At 41.2% G+C, this 24,925-nt stretch overlaps 1 protein-coding gene across 1 annotated transcript in view; it reads left to right on the top strand.

The window, feature by feature from the left end:
* RABGAP1 (RAB GTPase activating protein 1) overlaps positions 1 to 10,512 on the top strand; it is a 71,032-nt gene extending 60,520 nt beyond the window's left edge. The window contains exons 20-26 of the mRNA XM_035555461.2: positions 1,493 to 1,585; positions 2,572 to 2,682; positions 5,695 to 5,799; positions 6,282 to 6,365; positions 7,123 to 7,194; positions 7,731 to 7,928; positions 8,714 to 10,512. Of these exons, the coding sequence (XP_035411354.1) occupies positions 1,493 to 1,585; positions 2,572 to 2,682; positions 5,695 to 5,799; positions 6,282 to 6,365; positions 7,123 to 7,194; positions 7,731 to 7,928; positions 8,714 to 8,836 (786 nt within the window). The 3' untranslated portion in view covers positions 8,837 to 10,512. The remainder of the gene's footprint in view (positions 1 to 1,492; positions 1,586 to 2,571; positions 2,683 to 5,694; positions 5,800 to 6,281; positions 6,366 to 7,122; positions 7,195 to 7,730; positions 7,929 to 8,713) is intronic.
* Positions 10,513 to 24,925: the final 14,413 nt, after the last annotated feature.

Below are 24,925 nucleotides of genomic sequence, written 5' to 3'. Positions count from 1 at the left end.
ACTCAGAAAAGGAGAGGATGAAATTATAGTGGTGGGACTTCCTTCTCTTCCTCTTGCACAGCTGGATGCCTCACTTTCAAGAGCTAACTTTTACACAGCTTGAGGTTTGGTGTATGAAACCCAACAATTCAGGCAGTGTTTCAGCAGAGCAGTGAAATAATCTCCTGAAGTCACTGGCTGCATTGTCAGTAGGGTTAATACTCTCAGTATTTGTCTGGGCTGCTTAGTAAGAATACCTTCTGCACTTGTGATGTGGCTGACTGACTCCACTTAAATGGGTCAGCTTCTCCAAAAAATTGTCACCTGAAATACATTCAGTGAAATGTTTCTGTGCAACTCTCACTAGGGGGAGCCTACCTACCAGTTTTCTACAGCTCATTTCGAGTAAGTGTTAGTGATAAAAACCACAGATAAGAGAAATTAAAGCGTGCTTTCCATTGTCTGCCATTTATGCGTGGAAAGTTCGTTCAATATGTTTCTCAGACAAAGCCTGTTTTTAAGAGGAAAACGTATCCATAGCCGTTCAATTTTCCTGGTTTACTAAGATAACAATAAAGGCTCAGCAGCTTTTCTTACTAGCAATTTAATTTAGATGGGTGCTGCCTTGCATGTGAAATGCTTGCAGCAGTGTGAGCATAGCCTGTATCGCTAAACCATGGTGGTGTACGGCGCACCTGGCTGCGGACCCCTGGAAATAGGCTGGTCACGATCTGTTGTAGATCTCATGTTCTCTGTCCCTGTAGGACTTGGACAATGTGCACAAAATACTGAATTTAACACCACCTTTCTCTCCCTTCTCACGGAAAGGGAAACTGGGACCCTGAGGGAGTCACTTGCCTGGTGTTGTGCAGTCTATCAGAGATGAGAACGGAATTCCTGTCTTCCGAATCCCAGAGCAGCAGGGGACAGAGCGTATATGCTTCTGAGGTGTTGCTGCTTGCCTAAAACACCTAGACAACTTTAGGACTGGATTATTTTCTACTGGGCTTGAGCAACAGTAGCAGAAAAGTCAGCTGAGCCTGCGCTTGCCCTTTCAGCATTTGCAGCCTCATGCAAAGTAAAGCAAACATTTCTGCATGATGATGAATGTTACAGCTGAAAAAGCAGCTGAAGAAACCTCGCCACCATGCTAAGTCAGAAATTAAACACACAGGCCTCAAAGCAAACTGTTTTGCTAAGCCACTGTAGTATTAGGAGCATCAAATAGCTGTACAGTACCAAGGAAAATTCGGGTAGGATGCTCTAATGGATCCCTTTCAAAAACTTTTCTGTTTCACAAAAGGATAAGAGAAAGGAATACTTCTGTGATTATATTGAGTGGAATAGAATTTTTGACTATGTCTAATGGTTTGACACTCAAAATTTGAGTGAACATATTAGCTGTGTTTTGTAGAAGGCAGGAGTTGCCCAAAGCTTGTACCATAACCCTTTGTGAATTGTGTGTTCTTTTATTGATGTTCTGGACAGGAACTAATGGGCTGCTTTAATTTAGATTAGCCAGAAGAAGCTGAAGAAATATGAAAAGGAATATCATACCATGAGAGAGCAGCAAGCTCAGCAGGAGGATCCTATAGAAAGATTTGAGGTAATGCCTACCTACTGCCATCTGTTTTAACACAGAATACCTGCAGGAAGTTCCTACTTTGGCTTTTTCTCCTTTAAGCTGTTTTCTTTGTTTTGTGACCAGTTTTTGATGTAGCAGGAAAATAGACTACATGAACATCAAGTACACTTCTTTGTATTGGCAGTGTTAATTGTGGCAGGGTTCTTGTGAGCCCAGCTTCTCAGTGGAAAAAGGAATAGTGTGAATTTTTATTTGGGCTTATAGAACTGTTTCACTAGAGCCAGGTTTTGGCACTTATATAATGTGCTGATTGTGCCAAATATCAGGAACAGAAAGAAAACTCCTAGTTGATTATAACCCTATTTTCCATTGATTATAATCTTTGCCTTTACTCCTCTTCCTGATTTTAAATGATGTATGTTGTGGTAAGTATATAATTTTATAAATATTTGTTTTGCAAAAAAAATAGGAATATATTTTATATATAATTTTGTATGCGTATACATAACACACCAACACACATACATACATACATTTATATATTTTAAGCTGAAAAGTTGTATATAAACTTTAACATCTGTCTGTGTGCTGGAAATTGTAGCAGGAGAATATAGAGTGGCCTTCCCAGGACCATCCTCTCTCACCTTTTTCTAGCACGCAAATTTTATTTTCAGCCAAGAAAATCAGTTTTTGTGGGAACCTCCTTGCAAGATATTGATGGCAGAAAGACACCCCTATCATTGCATTCTTCAAAACCAGTTATCCGGGAAAACAAGTAATAGAGGAGCAGTGTTATTTATATATGGTTTCTTTTCAAGGCTAACGTTTAATTTATATTAACAATACGGCTATCTGCTTTTGTCCTCAATGAATTTAATGCAGGTAGAGTTCTCTTTCAATACTTGAGATATAAGGTAGCTTTTGTGTTCAGGCACTGTAGGCATTGTGTTTTATAGACAAATACCTGGTAAGACTTTTTTCTTGACTTTTTTTTTTTTTCCCCATAGCGCGAAAACCGTCGTCTGCAAGAAGCAAACATGAGGCTTGAGCAAGAAAATGATGATCTTGCACATGAACTGGTGACCAGCAAGATTGCTCTGCGAAAAGATTTAGACAATGTAAGACTTTTTTTATGCTCTGTAGTGGAGACAAAGTACTGGGCTAATTCCTAGTTACTCCTCTCGCTGAAGGTATCACAGAATGTTTTCACACTTTGTAGATTTGCATTTTCTGTTCACAGGACTGATAAATCCCTTATTCTTTGTGCCTTACAGGACGTATTTTCACTCATGTCTTGCCTTCAGGCTTAGGGATTGCCTTTATGTTTATTTCTGAGACTACTGGGCTACTTGTAGTCCTGTCAGGTCCACAGGCTGAGCAGGTGCAGTTTTTCACATTACATAGTGGGGCGGGGCATGTTTACAGGGTATCTGATACGCTGCAGAATGTGATGGTATTAATTTGGGTGGGATAGGATTCTTTCCTCCTCCATGTTCCTACTGCAGAACAGTGATACATAGACCTGTGTCAGATATCCACAAGAAATAGGACCGCTGACTGAAATACTGATTGCTCTGAAAAGCATTCAGTGTAATTTGAGGAAGAAGACAGGTTCTAAACCTGTACTTGAGTAATTACTTTCTGCTATATGTATATTGAAAGAAAGTATAGCAGGAGCCAAGTCTTTGAATTGTTATAAAAAATAATAGCATGTGTTCTGTTTTCCCTCAACTGATATTTTAATGTGTATGATCTCACAGGAGATGGGCTTTTCTAAAGTGGCTAATAAACTTGAAAGTCTGAGTCTGTCTGGCTCTTAGATACCTAAGGCAACTCTGAAAAAGCTACTGTGGTTTGGGTTTGGCTTGTTGAAATCTGCCCATGTTGAACTCACTGCCAGTAGAGCAGTCACTCCCATATCAGTAGAGCTCTCAGGAGGAAGCTTCAGGTTTGCTTTGTTGTAGGTTTTGGTTTTTTTAAGCTTGCTCTCCCATTCCCTTCTTTACATAGTCATATCTGGGAGAGTTTATCAGGTTATGCTTTTTTACAAGACATGCAGAGGCAGAAAGATACTGGCATTTGTAGTGCACGTACTAGGCTAGAACACGTTTGGTCTATCTGGTTAGAGACATGAAGAGAAGAGTTCAAGTACTTGGTGTTTGGCATTTTCGTTCTGTACTGAGATAAGTACATTTCAGAAATCTCAAAGGAAAATAACTTTCAAAAATCTTATAGTGCAGGAGTTGACAGGCTTTAAAGCGTTTCAGCTTACCTGCTGCAGAGAACATTAAGGTTTCCCACAGTCTCCTGGAAACTTGCTGTTGAAAAATATTCATAGTAAATGTTGATGCTAATGGATGAATGTTGCTCTTAATGAGGTTTGTTTTGTGACTTTCAGGTTTATTACATCTACTGCTCTATAATGTTAAAATGTGGAAATCATAGAAGTACGTTCCATACAGGGTTTTCACAAAGCATTGCTATGTCCACTTCCTATTACCTATGCTTTTTTACTTCATTAAAGATAGCTCATAGAAGGCTACGCAGACTGCCCAGTAGTTGCACTCAGAGGGTGGACTGTAGCAAATAAAATGTACTGAAGATGCTTTTTGTATCTGTTTTTAGCTGTTGTTTGTGGCTGCTTCAGTACATGTAACCCAGTTACGCTTTTATATTGATTCGTTGAAATGGAGAGCTAAGAGAGGAACAAAATTAAGCAAAATCTTTGAGATACCCCAGTAGATATGTAACAGTGATGCCTTCAAAGGTGGTAAACGATTGGTAGCATTCAGGTTATCTCCCAGGAGGAGATAGGTAGGTTTGATCCTACTTTAGGACCCTGATTAATTCTTCTAATTGGAACCTGAAATGGTAAGTTTCATTCTACTAGCCTGATGTCCTGAAAGAAAAGTACCAGTTTAATATACCTTTTCTAATACCTTCATGGTGTGTCTGAAATCTCGCAGCCTAAAAGATCAAAGCAAAGCATTTGGGAATATGAGAATTTCCTTAATAACCTTTGCACTACACCAGAAAATAGGCTTCATTTTTTTTGCTGTTGCTAGACTCTCACCATCCCAGTTTTCTTTAACTTTAAAACTGCCTTAAAAACCATGTATAATGAAAGGATATTCTCTTTGACTTTGCCATCTGTTTTAAAGGATCAGCAGGACTTTAAGGGACTAAAATTCACTTTCTGACTTTCTTCCTTTGAAGGGAAATGGTACAGCTACTCTCTGAACATTTTATATATCAGTTGAGTTATTGATCTATTTTTATGTAGAATTCGTACACCTGTTGGGAAGTACTGAGCTGCCGTGTATAAGACCGGAAAAAGATGTCTTACTTTGCAGAGGTAGTTTTGAGTGGCTTATGAAGAGCACAAGATTTTTCAGCTATACTTCTAAATATAAAAAAAGGTTAAAAAATAAAAAATGTATGCTTTCTGGTGGGACATCTCTTTTCTTAGAGGAGTCTGACATTTATTTTGGCAGCTAAATTTTTTCATGCATTTTCTAGGTGACATAAAGGTGGTATCAAATCCATTGGTAGGCATCAGAGAGGTGTGTTTTTAATGTTATAGAGACATTTTTCATGAATTCTGTTTGCATTACAAGTTTGGATGCTTGCAAATTGGACTTATGTCTAAGCTGATTATAGTTGTTTATTGATCTTGCACATTGTGAGCTGTTTTGTACCTTTCATTGTCTTCAAAATGTATTGGTCAGCTTCCAGTTTGGATGAGAAAACAAAGCTTAATTCTGTAATTGTATTTCTTTGGAGCAAGCCCTACTCCAGTTTTGCTAAAAATAATCACTGAATTCAAGAGAGACTTTAGGGGTGATGGAGTATAGTGGTGTACTCTGTTAATTTTAATTTATTGCTGCTTTGCCATTGCAGATGGTACTTTTTCAGAAAAATAATTACAATTAAATGTTTATTTATAATAAAAATAATACCACAATAATCCAGCTATTGTTATTAGTAACAATGAACAGACTTTTATTAATAAGAATTAAAAGACTGTTTTCTTGGTTGTGTCCTTCTGGAGCCTCCGCCCATGGCTGCCTCACAGCATCAGCACAGCAAGAAAGCCTCTCTTTAGTGCTGTAAACTTCTCTGTGTTTCAGGCGGAGGAGAAGGCAGATGCTCTGAATAAGGAACTGCTAATGACCAAGCAGAAGTTGATTGATGCAGAAGAAGAGAAGAGGCGCCTAGAAGAAGAATCAGCTCAGGTTAGGGGCATTTCTGTCATTTTCACATTTCTGTGCAGTACAGAGAGAGGGGGAAAAAAAAGTGACAAGCGTGGGAAGAGCGTAATGTTCGAAGTCATGTTTGTGCCTCTTCTGTAGTATAAAGGACGTCAGCAAAGCAGAATTCTTTGCTTTCCTGTCAGGTGCTTCATAGAGTTGTGAATTTTTAACTTGAAATTGTGAAGGCGCAGACTGTGTCAGAGATTGCTGCACAGAGAGGCAGCACAGGACTTCACCTGTCAGTACATTTAATACTTTCTTCTCTAAACTAGTCATTTTTCTAGCAATGAGAGCCACCAAAGTCCAGCTTTTCCCTGTTTCCATGTAGGTGAGATAGACCCTTGTTCCCTGTAGAATACTGCCCTGTGCGAAAAGTATTGAGATTAAGGAGGAGGAGGAAATACCAACCATTTATTTTTTCAGGTTGTACAGATATCACAAACCTCTAACCTTTTTTTCTACAGCTGAAGGAAATGTGTCGTAGGGAACTAGATAAAGCAGAGTCAGAGATCAAAAAGAACAGCTCTATTATTGGTGACTACAAACAGGTAAGAACAACTTAATGATTATGTGTTTTGCAATCTAATCCCAAGACTTTCTCAGGTACTTTAGGAGACTTCTCCACCGTGCATTTGAGGAGACATTTTAGCTATTTTAAGCAGGAAACTTGCTCTTGCTTTATGTTTATTTTGCTGATATAGTGATAGCCCGTTCTGTTTACCCCTGACATAGGTATTTGTAGATCACCAGTCACCACAGCCTCGATGACAGCCTAACATTGTTCACGTTGGCTCTCATATATCAAAGTTGTAGCTTATTCTAAAAGCTCTCCAATCTTCACTTCTTCAATCTGATGGTAATTGCAGTTAAGAAGAAAATGTCTTTTTTTCTTTTCAAAGATTTTGCTTTAGAATTCAAGCACCTGATCATCAGGTATCAAGGGAGCGAATCCGTGCATCTTTTTATTTTTTTTAGACTTTTTTTGTTACTATTTTGGTGTCTTGGCTGGTGCCTTTTGTCCCAAAGACAATAAGAAGAGCCATGCTTTTCATAATCTTTTTGGATTCCTTTAGCAAGGCCAAACAAAAGGCCAATAACTGATGTTGAAGCTGCACCTTTTCCTATAGGCATAGGAGAATATGTATAGAATGAGACAGTTTAATGTAGTATCCCAATTTTCCGATTTTTCTCAGAGCCCTCAAACAATCCATATTAACATTCTTGTAGCACTTATCTGTGCTTTAGCATTCATCTTGGAGAAAATGTACATTTATAAATGGTCTGGTAACATAATTTTGCTTTCAGATTTGTTCCCAGCTGAGTGAGCGACTGGAAAAGCAACAGACAGCAAATAAAGCTGAAATTGAGAAGATACGGGTAAGAGACCAGATAGAACCACAGTCTGCATTGTTTAAGTCTTTTAGCCAAATCATAACAGAAATAATATAATTTGTCATTACTAAAATGATGGTTGAAAGAGCATTCATTGTTAACTTACAGTTTTGGAATTAAGATTATGAGGGGGAGATCTTGGAGGAGAGATGGATAGCTGTCATCTTTTTCCAATGTCGTATTGGTTACATTTTCATGCTGGGCAGTAATAAATGTTAATTGTTCTGAGGGGTCTTATTTATTTATTTATTTTTTATTGGAGGAGATTGCTCTGGCTGTCTTTTACAGAGCCCACTATCTTAGCCAGTTTTACCAAAAATACAGCAGTGTTTGTTTGTACAGCCCACAGATCTGGGCATGGCTGGAACCTACTTGGCTGTGCTCCCTGGTAGTTAAGAGTTTGCAGGCCATTAGTGGTCCCTCTCACATTGTGCTGCTCTGCCAGAGCAGAGGCAGGAAAAGGCTGTGATAATACCATCAGTGCTTCAGTACAAGCATTCACAATCAGGTATTTACTTTAGCAAAAAGTGGATGACTGTGAACATTGCCGAGAGTTCTTCAATAAAGAAGGCCGTGTGAAGGTTGCTAGTTCAGCCAAGGATGGTTCAGATGAGGACACAGATGAGGAGAAGGAAACGCTGAAAAACCAGCTGAGGGAGATGGAGCTTGAGCTGGCCCAGACCAAATTGCAGCTTGTGGAAGCAGAATGTAAAATACAGGTAATATTTTGGGGGGTTTATTCTGTAGTGTATACGGTGTGTCTGCATTCCTAGAAAAGTGTGTTTGTTGTAGAGGGGTTGGAACAGATCCTCTTGGTTGAAACTGTAACCTGCTGTTTCCTGTATGGCTTATTTAACCAAATATTGTCTGAAACTTGGTGTATGCAGATAAAATAACTGAAATCGCATGAACTGTATTTACCAGCTACCACAACTTCCAGACATTTGCCTGGCTGCAGTGCAGTACTTACTGACTGACCTTCTGCAACTTCCTGGAAGAAATCCAAGTTCTGACAAACTACTGAACCATGTGTTTCTTTATCTCACAATGTTAAATGAAGAACTGATGTGACAAATGTTAGACATATTTCTTAAAACATGAATGAAAAGCACTACAGGTATTTGAGGTACTAGTGTAAAATATGACAATGTTGTTCTTCTAGCCTAAAACTGGTATGTTAGTGCTTTTCACAGAAACTTAAAACTTAGTCTGTAGAATGTCCACTTTTTGTGGGAACACCTCCTTCTCAGATAGAAAGAATTAATAGATTTACATGTACTGAAGAAAGCTGAATGTTTCACTGTGGGCAACAACAAAGGCTTGTTTTGCTTTTCAAAGCTTTTTTTTTATCTGCTTGTTATATTACTTTTAATTTATGTAAGACTTGTTCAGCTTCTACAGTAGCCAAGAGATTGTAGATGTCCTACAGCCTTCAAAGTTTAACTCCTATAACTTTGTGTTGTGAATGCATACCAAATTAAAGAAATTACTCTTCTGTTTGCAGGATTTGGAACACCATTTGGGTCTGGCATTGAATGAAGTACAAGCTGCAAAGAAAACATGGTTCAACAGAACAATAAGCTCTATAAAAACAGTGACTGGAGTCCAAGGAAAAGAGACTTGTTGAAAAGCAGTTCGGTCAAACACACCTTCTTAACACCTTTTGTTGCCTTCCTTGGCCAGATGTTTAATTCTGTGACATGAGAGGACCAGAATGTAAATACAATAGAAACACAGCATGTCAGGATTTCAATAGGTCAGTGATAAAAAGGATGGAAACACAAAAATGGCTTTATTGCTAGACACGGGATCTTCATACTACTGATATTTAACAGGTGATGTAGCTAGATTGAAGCTCTTCAGAGAAACACTCCATTCTGCGGTCTGGCTGGAGGCTTTTCACAGACTAGGTACGAGAACTTACCAAACCCTAATCGTTAAGTTTACATATGATAGGTTTTTTTACAGTTATAACCTTTTTTAATATTTTATTTGAAAGGAAAAGTGTCACTAACAAAGTTTAAAAAAAAAAAAAAAGGAAAAAAAAAGAAAAAAAGATAACTTTAACAAGAACTACATCAGTGCCAGAAAGCAGTCCCCAGAGGTAGGATATGGAGAGTAGGAGGTGACATGTTTTGCTTTATGAATGGGGATGATGATTTCAGCATTCCTGTCGGAGCAACCCCACTTTGTTTTAGTTGGATGCAGCATCCATCTCTCTGTGTTTGGCATTTCTTTCTCTTACTAATCAATTCTATGCAACTCTCGGCTTTTTTTTTTTTTTTTTTTTTTGGCATGGACTGCCAAACAAATTCACAACCTGAGGTTGGGAGCCTTGTCTAAGTGCTAGACAAGAATAATCAGAATTCTTGGCAAATTTCCGTTTCACTTCTGTGTCATATTCTTTGATCCACATATCAACAGCGTTAAAATCCCCAACACCAGAACTGCTAATAAGTACTAATTATGTGGATGGTCTGACAATTAAGTCTTTTTGTTTGTTTTTTTGTCCGTTTTTTTTGTTGTTTTGTTGTTGTTGATGTTTTGTTTTGTTTTTAACTGGCTGTAGCAGGCCTTCTGTGAAGCTCTGAGAAAGCTTCCAGGACTTAGTTTTGCACATAGGTATGAATGGGACAAAGAAATAATAAACTGAGATATATATGAGGCAAAAATCACTGCGTGAGTGTAGCTGCGAGCATCTATAGCTGTCCAACTGGCTTCCCTGTTAACATGTTCAGAGGTTGTGTAGGTCATTTTCCACGCTCGATGCAGTTGCACTAATAGGTGCTAAACGTGCTTGGATTTTTTATTCTTTGGATTGTCTTGAGTTCTCACCAGAAAGCTGTAGAATGGAGTTTGCACCTTGTAATTTTTTTAATTTATAATGGTTTGTGTTATGCTGAAGTATCTATTGCATCAGTGGATAAATTTTGTGTGCAGTGTGAGTATAAGCTGGTAACAATAAGAGGCACTGGTTTGTATATAAAGATATTTGGTTTATTTTGTATTTCTACCTTTTTCTTGTTTACTGTACTAATGCTAGCTAATGTACTCTGTAACTACAGAATAGAACATGCTATGTCCAAGCTTTTTTCCTTAACTGCATACATTATCTCTATTGTTTAATACCAAAACAAAACAAAACCTGTAACTCCATCAATATTAGATGCGTGGACATTGTGGTAGCATAGTTGCAGTGTGTATACTTTATGAATTGAAATATAAACTAGTAAAATTGTATAACTACTTTGTCGTTTCATTTCATTTTAACAGGAAATTCATTAAATATTCTGCAATATGAAACCAATTTTCTTCTTAAAATAGAAGCATTAGGATCTGCAAGCTTCTGTAAGACCAAAGCTATATTCGTGCTGCAAAGGGCTTTGCTAAAAAAGACTGCGTGTTCTTCATGTTGCCAACACTGCTTTATATAATAAAATCTAGGTTTTGCTTAGAAAAAAGAAACTGCAAAAATGACCTTGTGCAGCTTGAGGCTTGTGACTCAGTATTTCTCAAATATGTCCAATTTAGAACACTTTTTTCCATGACCCTCCAAATTCTGCTTGGATCTGCAAAAATAAATGTAGCCTAGCTCTGCTTATCATCAGGAACATAAATTCTGTGGGGTCAAGTGTTGTTCACGTCATCTTCACTAGGATCTTCTAGTCATAGCTGAATGTAGGGTTTAGCAGTGCAACTGGATGAATGCACTAATTGGGTCACAGTGCAGATCAGGCTCCCCTAACTGCATGTGTTCTGCAGAGATAACAAGGAGTAAAAATGTATTTTTGTCACCAAAATGACTAAAGGTGACTCTGAAAGCAGCCCTACTCTGGGAAGCTGTTATCACGCTGTCATTTTTCTAACCATACTTTGCTGTAAGAGAATGGTATTATAAGTCTGCATGTAGTCTTTGCTGCTTTGTCTTTCGCAGACTGGTATCCCTTGGCAATTTCAGCTCTGCAGTTTCTCAGTAATTACACCTTTTCGAGAAAGTTTGAAGGCAAATAGGTGAAAGATGGGGAAGAAGAAACAACCAAAGACCAAAGCAATTCATCCATTTGCCTTTCCCAAGGGGAATGGGAAATAATATAGCTTCCTTTCCTCCAAAAATTAGGTACTTAAAGGAGGGGAAAAGTTGCTTTATTCCACTAAGTAAACATAACCTAAAAACTGCATGCAGCATATATTCCTTTTAGTATGGCCATGGAACATGGATTTTGATGCTCAGAAATAAATGTTACCAGTATATTTCACATCTGACTCCATCTAAAATATTCACAACTAATTAAGAATATTGGATCCTCCATTGAGAGGCATATCGTCAGAATCTTAGTTACATGTGAAATACAAGGAAACAGGTCATTTTGAAGATGAGGAAGATGAATTTACAGATATTTGAAACTATGTATAAGCAAGGTTAAAAAAAAACAACATTGTGTCAAAGGTGCTATAAGCAAGGGTATTTGCAGACATGTCAGCAAAGAGGAATGAATGTACTAGCATTTTTGGCATTAATAAGATGTTTAGTTATCTCCTGGTAGTTAATTATCTTTCTGTTCACATATGCCTCTCAGCTGGCTTTGTGCACAAAACTCAAAATAAGTGCCACTTCTTTTTTTAAGAGTTTGGTGTGGCCCAGGCTCCAGTTTTGCATGTTTTGTGCTGTGTCATTGCATTCCCAGGGTTCTGTAGCATTGGTAGCTCCAGTGTTACAATCTCCTTTCTGTTGCAGATCTACTTCTTGGCTGTGCAGGGTCTTCAGATGGAAGTGAATATTCTAGATCTATCAAAAACTTTACCTTTAAGTGTTGCTGGTAAGCCTCCTTGAAATTTATATAACCATCTCCTTGACTTTTTTTAGCTGCCCTTCTTATCCATGGCAGTGATATAAAGTTCCTGTTATCAAGAGGAGGATTTCACTCCATCTGTTCAACAGCTTGGCTCGTGTTCATCCAACCTAACTTTAGACTCTTCACGGAGGTGCCTCACTTAAGAGCTTAATCGGCCTGGGTTGCTCGGCAGTCCCTGGGCACGCCGGCCCACGTGCTGCGCTGTGACTGAGCAAGGAGGCTAATGGCAACCAGCTGCATGAAGGCCCTTCTTAAATCAAAAAATAATAATGAAAATAGGGCATTGTGTACACAGCAAGAATTGCTTTCTAGTTTAGATCCCCCCCTTTTTTTTTCTTATTGTGCGTTATCTTTCCTAACCCTAACACTATCCCTAAGGGCAATCGAAGACTGTACAAAAACCTTTAGAGTTTTACTGGAATTTACAACTATGTGTCCAAAAGGACTTTGAGGAATGAGGATTTGATTTTGCTGCATTTTCTGCATGCTAATGAAATAAAACAAAGTGCAATCCCATACTGAAGGACTGTTCTGAGGATAATGTGGGCACACAGCTGCAGTCCAGTCACAAAGATGGTGGGAAAGCATGGACTGGGTATGACTATGTTTTAAGAAAGCGTCTTTAATATTTGTAGTGTTTAAAGTCAAGTGTTCTCCTGCAATGGTGTCAGGTCTTGCTGAACACGAGCTAAGTGGAACCGAGCTCACTTTGGAGCCTCACACATGGCTGACGTTTTAAAACAGCCTGGCGGAGGGGCTGTGAGGAGCCGTGAGCGCCCCGGGCCGCCGCCCTCTCAGGGGCGCTCTCGGCTCCCGCCTGAGGAGGGGGGCGTGTCTCGCGGGTGGCAGAGCGGCCTCTGAAAGGTCGTGCGGTGATTGGCGGCAGGAGCAGCCTATGGGAGACAGCGGCTCGCGGGGCAGGTGCTAGGGCGTCGCCCACGGGGCTCTCGCTTCGGCGCCATCTTGGGTACAGCGGGCGTCGGGGTGAGTGGGGCGCTGTAGGGCAGGGCTGGGGGTGATAGCACCAAAGAGGAAAAGCGTACTGAAGTTGACAGGGCATTAATGGCTGTTGTGGAAAAGACATATATATATATATACATGCTCATATTTTCTAACTTACATGGCATTTATATTGCCTTGTCCTCGTGCTTGTCCTCTGCAGACGATGCTGTAGGTGCCCTGGGTTGAGGAAGGGGTTAGGTCTTCGTGTGGTGCGGGATGGGCACCTGCTATTGCGGGGGGTTGTTTTTATGTCATTTTGTCACAGTTCCAGTCAGGTTTGTTCTTCTCTGGCGCCAACTTTGTTGAGAGGTGAATTGAGGCCTCCTAATGTGATAAGCTTTGAACTAGGATGTGAGAACTAACAAGGTGCTGTGTGCTCAAACCGTTTGGTCCGTGATGTGATGAGCGGTGCCTTGTGCTGTGCTGCCCACGATGAGAACCCAGGGAAGTCGCTAACTGCTGTGCAAGTTGAGGTGGATCCTGGTTTCCTCCTCCCTTCATGGGCTCCGCTGAGTGTCAGCTGTGTTCTGAGGCTGGACGTAGAGAAAGCTGGAATAAGAAAAAACTCTACCTCTGTAAATCTTAGAATCACTGAGACAATGGTTGTATGGGTGTGTAAAAGGAAGCTATTTCTCTGCATAAGCTAATTTTGTACAGAAAAAAAATGTATAGTCTATGTATTCTCACATCTAATGCATTTCTATAGGGTACAAACTGCTGTAAGTAGAACTTCTCTCATTTCTAATCCTGAGGTAATGGGAGGCGAATATGATTTATCAGATCTTCTTCTGAGAACTGCAGAAGCGGTTTGTTAAGCAATTCTTTGAAATTATTTTTGTTTTTAATTGAGTAATTATATTACGAGACTTGGCCCAAATTGGCATAGATGAAATTATTGCAGATGGTACTGTAAAAATTCTGGACCCTGCAAGACTTCGAAAGAGCAGTGTTAAATAACAAGATTCTTAACAGAAATAATCTTTGTTAAATGATCTTTTAATGCTTAATTAAAAGTTTGCCATACTTGCAGGGAGCTAAAATCTATTTCAATAAAATTCAGCAATTAGGCAATTCAAGCAATGAACTATAAAAGACAGGATCTGTCAGGATGCCAAACAGCATCCAGCCAGAGATGCAGATTTCAAGATAATATTTATCTTGGTGCTGTCTTGTCCTTAGTACGTGTATTATTCAGCCTGCTTGGCATGTCATATTAATTCTAGATATCAGAGAAGAGTTAAAGAAAGAAAACTATGGCCTGATGGTTATTTGTTACGGAATCAGTTCCTTAGTCTGCAGCAGGAGAGAGAGTTTTAATGTGTGCTTAGGCTCTTCTCAAAGGCTCAAATCATTAGGTCTGGAATTTTCCAAGGAATCTGAGGATAGTAGGTGCCCAGCATTAACAAAAGCCTCTTTGTGAACCCTCATTTCCTTTTAGCAAATCCAAAATGTACAATCTGTGAGATAACCTGAGGTAGTTACAAGACTAGGACATCCCATGTTAGTCTCCTGTGAGTTTCTGTTCTGAAAGCTGTGTTGTTATATCCCTGTATGTAAAAGATCTGCTGGGATGGAGTGTGATTAAATTTAAGTATGTATGAAGTAAATCTGTGAGATGTATTTGTAGTACATCTTGGACTTGGCTTAGAGTATGGATAAGTCTTTCAGCTGCTCTCTTGCTTTAATAGTACTGCTTGAGATATGAGGCAGAGCATACTAGAGCAAAAGTTTATCACGTTATGGTGAAAAAACAGAATATGATAAAAAAAATTAGCTTAATTAAAATGTTAAGACAAAAGTATTTTTTAATCAGCTTTAGTGATGAGTTAGTTAGTGTGATGTGGCCTAAGTTGTTTGCTCTACCGTGATCTTGCCGTATGGGCCTTCCATGTGCAGGTTAACTCTGTACGTGGCTGTCTCCAGAGGTGGTAACTCCTTAGAGTATAGCCTGTTTTATAGAAATGAGCACACTGTTTTCGTTCCAAGGTTGCAGAGTTTCTCCTAATCAACAGCTCATATGACAAATGTCTTGATTTTTGGCAAGGTTCTGTAGTGCTTCAGGTAGAATCACAGCCGCTGCGGACTCTCAGATGCCAGAAGGTGCAGAAGTGATGAGATTTGCAGCCTGCCAGATAGGAAGCAGAAACCCTCATGCAGAGTGCGCAGTTAGTGTAAAACCATGAATACATCAAAGTTGTGTGTTTAAACTCCCTGCTGTGAGCATCTGTTAATGCACAGAGTTGTCTGTGATCAGGGTAAGGGGGAGCCTCAGAGCCACGCTGATAAATGAACTTTGGGAGGTGACACTGGAATGATTCCTGATGAGGTTTTCTGATCTATTGTGTGGCCAGTTTATCCCACGTAGGGAAAAGAAAACTCTGCAGATTTCACTCAGCTTCTGTGCATGAGAAAAGGTAGTAAAATACTTGCTGAGATGAGGCTGAGAGCTGTGTTGCTATCAGCTTTCACAGTGTGAAAGTTTTTTATCAGTTCTTTTAGAATACTGTAGAAAACCATTGTGGTTTTGGCACAGTTCTTGGCTGACAAGAAAATAGGGAAGTGACTTAATGCCTTCTGTGCCCTGAAGGCTTGTGCTAGTTTAAAGAAGTGGTTTTATGGTAATTTAATAACAATGTGCCAGATCAAATGGATAGGAAGAGGAGGAGAATGAAGGCTGTTACAGAGTAGTGTGCGTCTGAGCTCTCCACCTGCCCAGGACGTAGTAGGGCTGCTGCATAATCCCACTGAGAATCACTTGTGGAACAAGATCTCGTCTAGCAGGGAGCGGAAGGGACGGTGTTCCTAAGAGGTGATGGCTGGGCATCTCCTTAAAGTGCTTTTTGCATGGTATGGTGAAAACCCCAGCATGCCAGAGGGGCTATGGAAGCCCGTGCCAGACTTCTGTGAATTATGAATGAGATGACTGCTGCTAGCACAGACATGAACAGCAAACTGTAGAGCTCCTGGGTGCCGGCAGTCTCAGCAGTACAGTAACAGACTGCGTTTAGAGTCAGGTAGCTGCTCAGCAGCCCGCTCTGAGCTCATTTGAATGTCTTTAGATGTTGCAGGTTCTGCTGGTTCGCATGGTTAGGGCAGAGTGAGAAGGCCACTGGTAAGTAGCATAACTGGAAAGCTCTAAATCTTGTCCAAGTCTTCATTCATTTGTTCCCAGGGAGATCTGTGTAACATGTTTGAATTTAATTTATTCATCATCTTTCACTTGAACACTGCTTCGTTTTCCTAGTCTGAGTGTGCGCTAGTCTGGCCCGTTCTGTTGTTCTGTAAGTTTTGCGGGGAGGATGTTGTCTTTTCCTTCAGCTGTTTAATTTGTACTTTGCTCCAGTAATGAAACAAGGCGGTCATAGTCCCAGACAGCCCTGAGTAATCCTTATGCCCTTTGTGAACATAGCAAGCAAGGTGAGAGAATAAATAGAGCGTAAAATATCTTGAGATAGCTGCTCGGACATGCGGACCAGTTCCATTGGGCTTCTGTTAGGTGTTGTAAACAGATGCCTCCTTTAAGGAGCTCAGCTGTATGCAGAGAAAAATTAGAGAACGAGAGATTGGTATAAGGGCAAAGAAGTTGTGATGCTCAGCTTTCTGTACAGCTAGAGCCATGAGGGACAGGTTTTATTTATTTATTTATTTTATTTTATTTTTTTACATTGTGGTATCACTGGCATGGTTTATTGATTTCTGTGCCTTCCGTCTCCAGGTACAAAGCTGTTGTGTAGGAGCAATCACTCCTCAGCCAGGCACAGCGCAGGCAGGGCTCTGCTTTCGCTCTTCCTGAGATAAATTGACCTGAATGAGACCTGGCAGGTGGAGCTGAGGCTTGCAGACTGGCTCCTGGCTTTCTCTGAAGCACCTTTCCTCTCAGACCACACAGAAACAGAGCCCTCCAAGTCACTTTGGACCAGGCTACGTGTCTGGGGTTTTAAACCTTTCATCCTAACCAGCATAAGAAAGGTTTTTTGAATAACTGTATTAACAGTAGATGTGACTAACAGTAGATGGAGAAAGCTCTCTTCATACTTCCTCCGGTCACTGGGACTTGGTCTCACCTTTGTCTTTCAGATTTGTTTATTCATTGCCGAAACTGAGGCACCCACAGATCTCTGCAGTCCCCAGGCTGCAGGCACAGGAAGCTGTATATCTTCAGCATTTAACAGCATCTTACATTAAAACCGGGATAACTGACCTGCATTTTGCAACTGATAGCCCTGTCCCCAGGCTTCCTTTGTGCTGCATGCAGTGATTCTGCTACGCCAAGCCCTGCAGTGTCACAATGTAGGAGTCTGGAACTGCTTTGCAGGGCAACGTCATTTGATTTACTTGAGCTGTACTTTGTCTTCTGCTGTAACCAGAATTGCCCAGTTTAAAAAAAATCCTTTTTGAATAACTTATAATGAGCAGGGGGCTGAGTCTGCTCTTCCTGCAAGCAGGACATCCCATCTTTGGTGTGTGTCAGCACCTAAGGAAGGGGCAGTAGAGGGAAGTGTGAGTTGCGCTAGGGTGTGTGACCCTTTTTGGGTATCCAAAGGCCTCTTTAGGTTTTTGCTCTGTGTTCGTATCTGGAGCAATAAAGGGCCTTTTTGTACTGCTGTGACAGGAGCGCACACAGGCTTTTTGTACCTTTACAGATCTGCTGGGACATATAACCCAAAGCGGGGATGAATCCAGCGCCCTGAAAATGTTAGCAGCTCCAGTTTATTTCAGTGGAGTGTACCAAGGACTGGGCTGAAAAAAGGGAAAGATAGTTTACAGCTTGGTAAGAGGGAAAGAGCTCTTTCTAGCTGACTTGCTGGAACTCAATCTGCAGCAGAGGACCAAAGTCAGCATTAAGTGGTGAGCAATTAAGCGAGGTGACATTTCTCTTCTCACAGCAGGGGTGCTGTTCAGAAAGAATTGGTGCTAGCTTGGCAGAGGGGACAGGCATGGTGAAGAAATTACAGTTGTGACTTATTGACAGCTAGCCCTGTGAGGATGGGTGGTACTTGAGTAAGCCTCAAATTCTGGTCGGGAGTTGTGCAGCAGTGAGGGAGATTGCGCGGCACTGGGGAGAGCAGGGGCTCGGTGGTGGGCCTGACGCAGAGCGCAGAAGTTGTATGGAGGATGACATTTCGAGCGCTACATTGGCATCCAGTGGGTAGCTCCATGGTCGGGCTTCTTGCGTGCTCCCTGTGCAACAATACGGGTTGCTCCCATGCTTACGTCTGCAGTGAGTGACACGTGGGGGCTGTAACCAAGCTGCCTGTCTCTGCTGGCAGGGAGGTGTGGCTCAGACTGCTGGCTTTGGAAGTTTTCAGAGACCTGAATGCCGAACCAAGAGCCTTCTGATTTTTGTCAAGGAAACCTGGCAGCATGAGTTGTGTTCTCGCAGGTTTGTGGAAGGTATCTGTGAGCCTGGGGAAGATAGACATCCTTGTTTGAGGCACTGTCAAGATCTCTACTTCCACTCTGCATTAACTGCTTTTCCTTACCATTTTCCAATTCTCTTGAAACAGACCAGCATTAGAGGAGACCACCGTGAGGGATGGCTGCTGTACACAGGCTGTAAGCGTGCTTTTGAGTAAATAGGAGCCTTCAGCATCCCCACTGCCTGGGACAAAAATTTGCAGCTGGGACCTGTTCTGTATTCATGAGGAAAGGGAACTGATGCCTGGATAAATCAAACTGCATCAATAAATTAAGAGGCAGTAGGACACAGAATGTGCGTTATTTGTTGTTGTGTGTTTATTGCACAGTGAGACTGGAGCTGGTTCTCTGAATTTTGGGGCAGGTTTAGAGATGCATCAGGCCACGTGGAAGCGACAAGCTGGGTTGCTAGTTACATGGACATCAGTCAATAAATCATTTATTCAGTTTTGTCTGTATCAAATACAGTGTTTCAAGGTGATGCTGATTGCAGCAAGAGAAACCGGGCTTCCTGCTCGTTTAGTGGCTGGTTCTTGCCGCATGGTCCCTTCGGTGCTGTGCCCGCAAGGGACGGGGCTGGTGCAGTCCAGCGACTGTGGGCTGCTGAAGAGTTCCCTGCCTGCCTTCAGCCACAGCTTGCTGGCACTGGGTGCTGGCGTGGTAAAGACATTGCGTTATCCTGAGAGAAAGCAGACAGACTTGGGTGCTCGTTTGTGGTTCCTTTTGGTTGTTTGGTGGGGAGTAGGTGGAGCAGTACTGTGTGCATGGGGCCACGACGAGCAGCCTCCTGTTCTAAGCAAGGCTCTGTGCAGCCGCCTCGGCAAGTTCAGGTTAGCTACAGCAGGACAGGAAACATCAGTTGGTGACCTCAGGCAGTTTCACAGGGAGGAAAGATGGCGTGCTAGCCTCCCTTATTGATCTGGAACCAAATCGTACTGCTCCTCCCGTGTGCCACTCTCCTGTCTACCCCTTGTTTCATTCCTCTGAAGCCACAGCTATCCGCCAGCTCCTGGAGCGGGCCCAGTGCATTTCTTTAGCTGGCACTGAACAGCACTTGTCAGGCTACGGCTGAAGAGCTGTCGGCCTTCCTGGCACCTCTGCGATGCTAATCCTTAGGTAGCTTTCTGAATGACCTCTCAATAAGCCAGCCGGCACTAAGCATGTACAGAGGCACGGTATGATGCCAATACATAGGGTAAAGCGGGCCTCTGTTTCAGCCAAGTGTTAATGGTGTTTTCTTAACTAAGGCCGGTTCTTTATGGCTTTTACTTGCTAAATATTCGATGCAGCTCTGCATTTTAAAAGGAAACACGGTTTAGTCAGTTTTGGCACAGGGGTCCCTCAACAGCTCGTGTGCACAACTGACTGGTTTGCCTCACAACAGCAGACTCAGGTGGCTGCCCGCTGTGTTGTTGAGAACAGGAGTCACACACCGAGTCTTACTCCCATTGCCATACATGCTAAGCCATGGGTTTCCACAATTCTCATGTTTGAGAGCGCTCTCAACTATAGTCAGCTCACAGTGGTTTTAAAACCTTCCTCGAGGTTGAGCTCCTCTGAATTTGATTAATGAGCTCTGCACTTAGACTTGAAAAGCTGAATTGAAGACCATAAAAAGACTTTGAAGGAAAGGTTAAGGCCATCTGATAAAACGCCTTCTCTATGTTGGTTTCTAGACTAAAAGCGTGTTCTCTAACTGCAGGCGCCTGGACATACGCATGTTCAGTAAATCCTGCCGTGGGATGCAGCCTCAAGCAAACAGGCACACAGCTCTCCCACTGTCCTCAGCTGGGCCTTCAGTGGCCCTGCACAGGGAAGTGCCTTGGGTTTGCTCCAGACCTCAGAGGGCAAACCAGGACCACAGGAATTGAATGTTCTAGGAAATGCAGTAAAGGGAGGGGAACGAGAATAGAAGTTTGAGAAAGAACTTCACTGGTTTTTCATTTGTATAATTTATATTTTAAGAAAATAAGCATCCCATTTTACCAACTAACTACATGCTAGAAAATGAATGTTTTTATTCTGCAGTACAACTTGCTTTCCTGGCTAGTCTCATTGCAGCCTTTCCTGAGCTTTTCTGCTACTGCTTCCACTGGCTAACACCAAGCAGTATTTTTGTGCAGCAGCCCTTCACAACGTCAGTGCGTGTCAGACATTAGTCCTGCATACTTTATTCACCTTTGTGAAGGAAGGCATTCCGCTCAGTACAGACGGTGTAAATGTGCTTTACGTTTCCATCTCTAAGACACAGCTTTGCTAACAGTTGCCTCTGATAAGTCCGTAGGCCTGGAAGCCTGTCTTAGCCTCCTGCCTAAAGCAGAACAGACTTCTGTGGTTTGGCTCTCCAGGCTTCAAAAAATCCTTAAAGCCAGTTTCCTCACTGAAGACAAAAATAATAATTAAAAAAAGAGTCATAAGGACATAATTCCCGTTTACAGAGATAAGCCTTTATTGTGTGCTATTGGAAGCAAATGGGACATGGTTATGGTTTTATATACAGAGAAGTCCGTAGCATTGGGTTACAATCAGTGGCAAATGAATTAAGATTACAGTGCAAATATCGGTGTTGCGTACAGTTCAGAACAGTGGCTGGCATATAAACCACAACACAGAAGCCAAATGAAGCCAAGTGTACTGGGTACAGCATCACATGAGGAAGCAACTTCATGTCCAAAGAGCATTCCAGTTACTTTACATTTGCAGGCTTTTTTAGCTAGTGAGTACATACAGCTCACTTTATTAAAAATATTTAAGATGCCTCCTGATTTGTAAAGTATTCTGTAATTAGACCACAAGGATCTCTTGTACTTCATTTGGAAATTTATTTCTGAGTAACTTCTTTTGAGAGGGAGATTTATTAGGAAGGAAGATGGAATTGTCCACCATATTACTTATTTATGGAATTTGGTGATAGGATTTAAGGTTTAGATAGTTCAAAGGCCATATTTTGTATTATTCAATATCATACATAATCTTAGTGTAAAAATAAACACTCTGTCTTCTATGGATAATTAAGTCCATCTGGTGGCTGCAGGTCAGACCTCTCTATTGGTGAAAGAGATTTATAAAAATAGTCCTTTTCTTTAATGTTTACTATGCTGACCCACAAAGGAAAAGTGAAATTCATTCAAGTCTAGAAACAGAAATACAGTACAAGTGATTTATAGAATTGCATTCCTTCCCTCTGCAAACTTGCTGAGCATGAAACGCTGCCCCAAAGCACTGCCTCAGTCTTTTTCTTGTCTTGTAGGAGTAACTGTCATCAGGAAAGAAGCATTGCACTGCACTGCCAGATTTCCTGTCTGCCTTGCAGTATGCATACTCTTAGCAGTGATCTGCCGCCAGATGACCCTTTGTTTAAAAAAATTCTTCAGATGGATTGGTGGTGGTAGTTTGGGTTACACAAGGGGGATATTTTAGCCCAAATTAGCAGTAATTGTTTGAACTGATTAGACGGATGGTGAACAGTGGATGGAAGCTCAACCATTTGGAAAAAAAGGCTTGTAAGATGAGTTGGACTTGGAAGACACCAACCTTTCCTCAAAGTCGCCAGCTTCACATCTCCTTCCCATAGATGTCCTCATTAAAGGGCAGGAGTTTTGGCGGTACAGGTTTCATGCTCAACTTTGTCACTAAGACCTGGGTGGGACTTGAGAAAGCATACAGCCCTCCGGGGGTTGCGCTGCTGTGTTACTGCAGCGCTTCTGATGGGCGCCCCCACAGCAGTGCTGCTCTGAGAAGTGCAAGTGTCCCAGAACGCCTGGGCCAGCTGGAGGACAGGTGACATTCTGCAGTGGAAGCAGTAGTTAAGCACCAGTTGTTGGCCCCTGCAGAGGCTTGAGAGGAGAACAGAATTGCTTTGCGGAGAGCTCACCGACCTAAAAAGCTTAGTCAGTTTGATCAATAAATACTGCTCTAGGGTTAGGATCAGAAATAACACACTGCTCTGTGGAACTGGAAGACAGCGTCAGCTTCCTTTCTTTTCTGGCCAAAAGGAGACTATCTGTAAAACGCTCATCCTTAAGGGCCTTTGTGTTACCTGGTTTGTAACTCACTAAGCACGTATGGATGTACCTGTCTCTTTTTTTCAGGGAAGAATAGGCATATGACTGGACAAAGCTTCAAGGCTTTTTTCTGGTTTTTGTTTTTGATTTTTTGGATTTTTTTGTGTAGTTTTTTTAAAAACAAACATCTGTTTGGTGTTGTGTTGTCCCTGAAGGCATATTTACCCACTCTTAAATTATGCAGCATTGCCCAGAGAATGGCTCTGTATAGTAGAATACGCTCTCAGCAGTACAGCCTCCATTTTCGTCCAGTACATTTCCATGCAATACATGTTATTGGAAAACTACACTTGTCTTTATCCTGTTACTTTGAGCAGGGAAGCAGGGATACTAGTTTGAAAACACAGGAAATAATCTGTATGGTACAGCTGTTTCATTATTAAATTTATATCACTGCTAAATTTCCAAAAGCTGACTACTGTTCTTCAGCGCACAGCTATTCTGCTTTGAGTAGTATCACTTTGCAACTGCTTATAAACAGCCCTTTGTGGAAATAATGAAGGAATAATACTTGTTTCTACACTAAACACATTTTACTTTGTTACAGGATGATCTTGCAGAACTCTAACTTATACTGGGAGTGCAGGAATACACACATTTCCATATGCATAGATCATTAAATTGTAACAGTGCCAGTAGTAAAGCAAACCTGCCAAGATGTTCTGTTCCTCTTAATTAAGCTTGATTTATATGTGCCTGTTGACTGAAGATGCAAGTTGGTGTCCACTGCTGAGATGACACGGTACCCTGAGTAACTTTGTGTTGATTATGCTTATAGAAGCTTGTGCTTTTCTAAGAACATAGAAATGAGCACAAAGAAAATAAATAAGTATGTCAGGTTGTTTCCATGGAACACTGTTAATCAACTTACTTGCAGCAGCTTCGAAGCACAAAGCTGAAACTTACCTTCCGCTCTACTGCCTTAGAAAAAGATCTGTGCTATAATTAACTCCCTTGTAGCTTAAAAAATAGAAGCAGCTAGAATGTCAAAATAAGCTTTTCTGGTAAGATGAACTGATCTTGTCATAACTAGTTATGCCAGTATTAGTGACCTGCAGTATGTACATTACAACATGTAGTAGTGGGAGCAGTATCAGCTTTCCCTTGTTACCGTGCTGCTCTTTTCAAAAACAGGTTGTCTAGAGTACTGTGGTCATCGTATCAATAAGTTACTAGTATTCCTTTAGAGAAAACTACTACTAGTATTCCTTTCCCTGCCAAAATTCATTTGCATGCTTTATATACTGCATGGAGGAGTCTCCCTGTTGAGGATAGCGCTGCATCAGCAAATACAATTTTAAACTACAAGAGGGTAGCTTTAGATTAGATATAAAGAAGGGGCTTGGAGTGTCCTGGTCTGGTGGGAGGTGTCCCTGCCCACGGCAGGGGGTTGGAATTAGATGATATTTAAGGTCCCTTGCAACTCAAACTGTTCTGTGATTCATTGGATTGCTCCTATTCCTCCTCTTTCCAACCTGTACCTGTTTATTGAAGCAGGAAAAAAGTATAATCTGCTCTAGCAGATTTTTAGCTTGTAATATGGGTAGCTTAAATCTCTTACCTAATTTCTTACAAGCTATTGGAAAAACAATACCTCTTCCTCGTTGCTCTTAGTGTACTAAGGCTGCTGATTTACCACAATAGACAAACCTCCTATTTTTTCCAGAGACTGTATTTATGGCCTTGGAAAAGGCAGTGGAACTTTCCCTGCAACTTCCTTGTCTGCTTAACCTAAGACTGGAGAAGAGCACTCTACCTTCATTGTTTTCTTCTCTCTCTCTCTCTCTTTTGCCTCAGTCCATCCTACCAGGACCAGGTGCATTCAGCAAGCAAATGTGTGTTCAAGTAGAAGCTGTGCTACACCTTGCAAACTGCAAAGCAGCATAAGGCACCTGGAGCTTCTAGATTCAGGTAAGAGGGAGGAATGAGGCTTAAGTCCCCATGGTATTTTGGACTTAAACATTAACTGCAAATCTGACTCATTCCAAGCCCCCTGTACCAGTGGATAAAGGATAATCGACTACATTCTATTAATACCCTTCTAAACTACATTCAGTTAATACCTTCTAGTGCCATTTGTTCTAGTAAAGATAAGAGTCCATAGGTTTTCACAAACACACACTTCTGGCCAGTTTGATGTTTACTTACACAGCATAGAAGAGATTGTACCTTTATCTCATTGCCACAAACCTTTGAAGTTGGAAATTGGATACATTCAGTCTCAATTTGTAGTTAAAAATTTTATATACTCTTTAAATTCTTCAGGTTTTGTTTATCAGTGGATTATTAATTAAACATGCAGGAGAGCTCACACTGAGAAGGCTTGTCCTTGCTACAGTTTCTGTAGCCTAGCTTGATGACTTCTCTTAAAATACACTT

Source organism: Cygnus atratus, chromosome 19 (assembly GCF_013377495.2).
Source record: "Cygnus atratus isolate AKBS03 ecotype Queensland, Australia chromosome 19, CAtr_DNAZoo_HiC_assembly, whole genome shotgun sequence".
In the NCBI taxonomy this organism is placed as follows: Eukaryota; Metazoa; Chordata; class Aves; order Anseriformes; family Anatidae; genus Cygnus; species Cygnus atratus.
The sequence above is the reverse complement of the archived record's forward strand: the minus strand, read 5'-3'. Positions and strand labels throughout refer to the sequence as shown.